Raw genomic sequence first — 6,523 nt, 5'->3', positions numbered from 1 at the left:
TGTGGCACTTCAACATCCATTCAACCTTCTGATACTTTGCTAGAAAGAGGTGTCCATTGTATCAGATTTTTCACTCTGAATTTAAAGCAGTTCATAATCAGGTTGTCCTTTAATATAATGTTAATATATCTTTGATAAAATAAATAGGAAAAGGATGTAGACTTTTTAAAAATACCAGTCCTTTCAACATTCTAGTGGCTCTTCTCTAAACCTGTTCCAAATTTTAACATAATTCTTAACGTGTGACTGTAGGAGACAGAACACTGTTTCAGCATCAAACAAGACTGCTGACAAGGCAAGCAAGGTAATTTGAGAACCCAAACATACCTGTTAGCCACAACTCTACCTTTGGGCTAATTTTTAAATCTCAAACCAATTTTTCTTTTTCTTTCAAGATGGTATATAACACATAATTTCCTTATATTGCCTTCAACAATATTTTTGTTGAGATGCCTAGTATTTATAATTTTCAGAAATATTAGGAATGTTCTGATATGAATGCATGGAACATATATACAGTAAAAACCAGAGTGATCTTATTCTCTAATTTGATGGATGATCTGTGTGGAAGACATACAGGAGATCCACTTTTTGTTCGTTATGTGTTAAAGCACTGATCACCAGCCTCACTCGCACTGATATCTCAGCAATAACACAAAGGCTATGGAACTTCTACATCTCCATGTACCAAGGCAAACAGCACACAGGCTGTAAAATTACCTCTGCTTTCATGTTTAAAAACTAAGTCTTTTCCCATAAAATGTACTTAACTCCAGTCTTGCTTTGCTCTTACTGTTCCTCAGACTTCTATTGTCGGTTGTTTTGGAAAAAGGATCAGGTCCTTCACTGTGTGTTAGTATACAGCCTATTGATCTCCATTTCCATTATTTCAGAGTAGTCTTTTCAATGACAAGACTTTTTAAAAATTGAGGACAAAAGCAATGAAAACTGACGATAGTTGAAAAACATGAAGGTAACACTCAAAGTGACTACAATGAGTAGACGTTATCTCTGCAATTCCTCAATGGTCAGTGAAGGTCATAAGACTGTGATCTGAAAGATTGCTTCAGTAGAAACTCTTTGAAGCCACATCACATTTAACTTTAGATTTTTTCTTCATAAAAATATTCTAATTACAAAGGCTTGGGAATGCATGTGAACCACTTAACAATGCAAATTTTCAAACAAAATAAAACTCTAATTAATGCCAGAAACTTAACTTTGACTCATCCGCGTGTAAGTTATTGCTAATGAATAACTCACAGAACTTCAGTTCCTGGCAAGCAGTGGCTCTGAAAATCACAATATGTTCCCTTAGTGCTAAAAAAAGACATAAAATATTAAAATAACAAAGCAGCTCTACTATTTATATAAATTCTTGAGTTGTCACAGTTCACATTATCAGTTGACAGCAACTTGTATCATGCAGAACACAGTCAGTGGAGATGGCAAGGAGACCAGAGACAGCTCAGATAACAAAGAGCGTATCGTCATCTGCTCTTTGAGGTAAAGCCTCTACTGCCAGTTGGAAAATTTGTTGAAGCAAAATTTTCAATGATTTTTTTTGTGCTGTGCTAAAAAATGTTCCTAAATTAGCAAAGTATTTCATGCTTGCTTTTTTTCTTTTCAAAGAACTGAAAGACATTACCTTTGTACTGCATGGTTGAAAATGATCTTCTGTTGATCACTCCCTTTTCCATGTCAATAAATAATCAACTAAATTTCATGCATAATGGAGGGTATGGGATGTCGTATGTATCCATTCCTTTCCTCACATTTTTAAATACCCTTGTAAAGAACCACTGGCTTTGGTCACCAGTTTTCAGAAGTCAAAAGGAATTTTTCCACTTTCAACTTTGATTTCTGTCTTATCGCATGTCAAAGCTATCAATAAATATTACAAGATATTACAGCCCACAAAAAGCATATTCAACTATGTTTAAATATACTAGAACAAAAATTGCAACAAACCCCCCCATATTTCAGATAGAGTTTATTTATAATGAAATTAAAAACAAGTTATATGGAGAATACTGATAGCTTTTGAATCTACTGTGAAGCTGAAAAAGGCCATTCTACTGATTCCAAACACATATTTTGCATTATTTTAAATGTACAGTAGTGTATTATAATAGTAAGTTTTGTTTTCATATAATAGTGCTTTATATAGAATATCAACTTCTTTGTGCATTATCATTAAAAACATTTAATTAGATAAACTATGTCTTCTTTTTTGTTTGCATTGTATTTTCCAGCTACTGGTTTCAGAAAATTATGATTAGTTTTGTTCTTCTCTTCATGAAGAGCATACATTAATTTGCAAAATCAAGCAAGGATGAAAATGTGATGGAAATATAGGTATTTTTATAATGAAATATTATTATTGCATTATAAATTATTGATGGAACACTTCTGGAACTATTTTCTGATGTGCTCATCATTTTTAGGGAAAATATCCATAAGACATATTGCTAGAGCATGTTTGGCTTCAGATGCACATTTTTTCACAGTACTATTAGATTATGGTCAATATAATGGATTTTTAAGGCCTATTTCCAAGTCCATACCCATGAAAACATTGCATTGAATTCAACTGCAGAATTGCCTAATTGAGAAATACAGTTTTACCCCTTTGCCTTAGGTACTTATATGGTAGAGCAGAGGTTTTACATATTTATATTGAACAGATACTTGAAAGTATTGCCATGTTACTCTTACATCTTATATCTTAGCAGTGCTATGCTTGCACCACCTTCACTTATATAGCAGAAAATGTTACCTTGAATTACTGTTTTAATGTGAAGCTCTAACACTTAATTGAAACTGCAATCTGAGTTTCTCTTTCCGTGAAATCAATGACCAGGTATGCTAAATGATTTTTATCAGGCTAAAACAGGTAAAAAAAAGTCCTTGACAATGTCAGTAGATACCATACCTATTTGGTAAGCTCAGTACACTGCTAAATGTTGGCACAAAGCTTGAGAAGAGACCCAGGTGCTCGCTGGTCTTCTCGCATCAGAAAACAGAGCAGAAAAACTTCTCCCTTAATTCAACCGTGGAAGTAAGATAAATTTGGATCCTAAAATTCTAAGCAGCAAGAACATATTTCTTTACATCAAGTAGGTATATAAGGCATTTTATGTCAAATAATTTACAAAATGGTACAACACAAACCATTTTTTTTACTCAAGAAATTCATCTTAGTACTTACCTGTCAATATCCTGAGTCCAAAGCATCATAAAAGAAATAGTTCATTAAAAATCAATGAAAAGCATAACTATCTACTAAAGTAATAAAAATAGCAAATATTGGAATCTAGTTTATGAAATTTCTCTTGGCTTTCAGTTGTTTTTTCCCTACCTGGCCCATCCCAATCTTCAGTCTCCACAGCAAGCTGCCCTGGTTTCTCTGACCTTGCATCGCCATCAGATTCTGCTGCCTCCTGGATGCCTTCTTCATTGCCTGAAAAAGACATCAAAGAAATACAGTATTGACATATTTCAACAGTAACTTTAAAGCCAAGCTCCTACAATATCCAAACAACTGCTTACATGCCCAAGTGAAAACATATGTATGTCTATAAACAGAGAGGAATAAAAATACTAGGCACATAAACATCTGTCAATTCTCAGGGACTCAAGCCCTGAATATTCAGTCCTTCCAGTTCCACAGAGAGACCAATCTTGGAAAACAACATTTATTCCATATGCTTAAAAACAGAATCACAACTTGCACTTAATTCTGTAAACCAAAGCACAATGTCATTAAGTTTGTATGCACAAATGAGAAAAAGAAATCATCTTGTTACCTCTCAGGAACTTTATGCTTTCAGTTATGGGTTTCTTCAACTGACACCTAAATATTTCTTAGGCATTGCAGACTAATAACACTCAGAACAAAATATGGTTCACTAAACATTCTGGCTTTTCACACTAGCTAATCTGTGGTATTTCAGCCTTTAAGGAATTTGTCCTTAAAGTCACAATGTAGCAGCAAATCCCTATCAAGCTTTATTTAAAGAAATCCAACATTTCTGATGAATTTTAGAATTTTTATCATCCAAAAATACCTGAAAGTGTCTGTCTGCCTTCAGTTACTACCAAGTACAAGGTCATATACAGGACACGGAGAAAATTATGATAAGGTTAAACTTTTAGAGATGACAATTTTAAGGTTCCTTACTAAAAGTGCAGTTATTTTGGGTAAACAAATATTCTAGGCAAGGTCTGTGTAAAAATACTTTGAAATAACCACCACGAAAAATTACATTGAAGATGAGGTGTTTACTTATTAACAGAAAATAGTCTGGCTACAATAATGGGTTAAGTGACATCTCTAGGGGCTTATGCAGGTCGGTATTTTACTGCATTTGTATATATTTTTTTAAGACCAATCTATAGAAGAAACTATTGCATAGGAACACACTAAGAAGAATGTAAAAGAAAATCAAATCTACACAACTAACTACGTCAGTCAAATAGGACTGAATTATGGTTTGAAGCAAACCTTTTATAAAATGCTGTCCCACAGAAAAGTGAGAGTACTAAAAAACAAATACAGCATACTTCAGAATCTGAAAAATCAGACTGTTGATTTAACAACAGGAGACCAAGAAGGAGTATAAAGCACAGCAATTAAGCAGTAACTTGTAATTTTTTCCCCTACTCATGATAGCAAAAGCTTTAATTAGCAACATAGGTAAAGAAATGTGATTAAAACAAACCATGCCAGATTCCCAGACGTTATCACTGGAGCTATATTTATACCAGATAAGATTGTGACCTAGAGTTTTCAAGTACATGATTATATACAAACACTATAAAGTATTAACTTCATGTGCACATGTAATGTCTTGTAATAATACATTCTTCCTTGCATTCATAAAACAGTTTTTCAAATATCACGTATATGAGCCTGATAAACTACTTCTCACACAAACACAATACTAAATTCACTCCAGATTTCGATTACAAAAATATAGTTCAGTGCATTTGTAGTGCTAAAAGCACAGTCCAGTATATTCATAGGCACTTTCAGTGTCTAAAATAAAACTTGAATGCAACAGATTTACCTAGTATAGGGTATAATTCTACCCAGACATTTGAAGTTCACATGCTTCAGTTCAATCTGAAGTTATCTTTCAGAAGACAGTCCTAAGTACTCATGGGCTGAAAAAGCTATCAAGTTCTTGCTAAGCAGTTTTAGCGGTTATTTGTTTTTAACCAACTAGCCTATTTTGAATTAGCATTTGTACAGTTACTCTGTAGTGATCAAACAGAGCTCTGCTTTCTTTGGGTGGACTGAAGAACCTATCAGATATTTTGACCCTTCTATTTCTACCTTCATAGCTACTTAAACCTACAACAAATTTATTGAGAGATACACAGGAAAGTTTTTCAGAGTTCAAACCTGGCAAGATCAACTCCAGTTTCCTCGAAACTGTTGCTTGTTGCTCGTTCACAAGCAAGGGCAATTCTTGTTTTCTATCTCAAGCTGTATAACCGTCACAGAAAGATCTTCAAATGTTCTTTGCAAAGAATTTTATACTAAAGGAAACTTTTTTCTTCCACTGTAAATAATAGATTTATATGGACTAAATCAGAGCAACAACAAAATTTAGAAATAATTATTTTAGATAGAGTCCAATCATGGAAAATTTTAGCTCCAATATATGAAAAGTTTTTTTTTCAGGTTATCATATATACCAACCTGGTGTTAACCTGCAAATTTGAGCATTCTTCCAATCAATGCAACCAACCACAATATCAAACAAATAAACTATTTGAATTAAAAGAGGAGAAATTTAAGTAAAAGATTGGGCTGAAAAGCAAAAGGAAAAAAGAACCACAGCTAAGGTACACAAACTATAGCAAACAGTAATTAAATATTTGGGAGATCTGAAAATCTATGTTAGCAGATGACTTAACTTTTCATTAACTTGCTTCTTCAGTGTTTCATGAAGTATGGTGTTACGTGTTTTTCATAATCAAGTTTTCATGAATTAATGCATGTCTTATGCAAACAGAGTAGAAAAAATGTGTAGAATTTACATTAAGGAAAACTTTGCTTTGCATCTAGAAGTATTCTTAATCATTTTCATTGATACTTTCTATTATTTACCAACTGCCAAGTGTATGCATTACACACCTGAAATACTACCACACTGATTTCTCCTGTTCCCCCTGCTGCTCCAATCTGCTTGTGAAACCAACAAATGGCACATTACTGTGTATTTCAGAATCTTCATAAGGGGAAGAGGAGGGGCAGGCACTGATCTCATCTCTGTGGTGACCAGAGACAGGATGTGAGGAAATGGCCTAAAGTTATGTCATGAGAGGTTTAGGTTGGATATTAGAAAAAGGTTCTTCACCCAGAGGGTGGCTGGGCACTGGAACAGGCTCCCCAGGAAAGTGGTCAAAGCACCAAGCTTGCCACAGTTCAAGAAGCATTTGGATGATATTCTCAGACACACTGTGTCAAGTCTAACCCAGGCTCACCTGAGCATCAAGGGCAGATTGAAAC

At 34.0% G+C, this 6,523-nt stretch overlaps 1 protein-coding gene across 3 annotated transcripts in view; it reads right to left on the bottom strand.

The window, feature by feature from the left end:
* ZFPM2 (zinc finger protein, FOG family member 2) overlaps positions 1–6,523 on the bottom strand; it is a 310,759-nt gene that overhangs the window by 231,049 nt on the left and 73,187 nt on the right. For all 3 annotated transcript variants that reach the window (XM_027891295.1, XM_027891297.1, XM_027891296.1), the window contains one exon: positions 3,362–3,463. In XM_027891295.1, coding sequence (XP_027747096.1) covers positions 3,362–3,463 — 102 coding nt within the window. The remainder of the gene's footprint in view (positions 1–3,361; positions 3,464–6,523) is intronic.

This window comes from Empidonax traillii, unplaced genomic scaffold (genome assembly GCF_003031625.1).
Source record: "Empidonax traillii isolate 1590-97213 ecotype Southwest subspecies unplaced genomic scaffold, ASM303162v1 scaffold318:size782537, whole genome shotgun sequence".
NCBI classification, from domain to species: Eukaryota; Metazoa; Chordata; class Aves; order Passeriformes; family Tyrannidae; genus Empidonax; species Empidonax traillii.
Note: the sequence above shows the minus strand (reverse complement) of the source record. Positions and strands in the feature narration are given on the sequence as shown.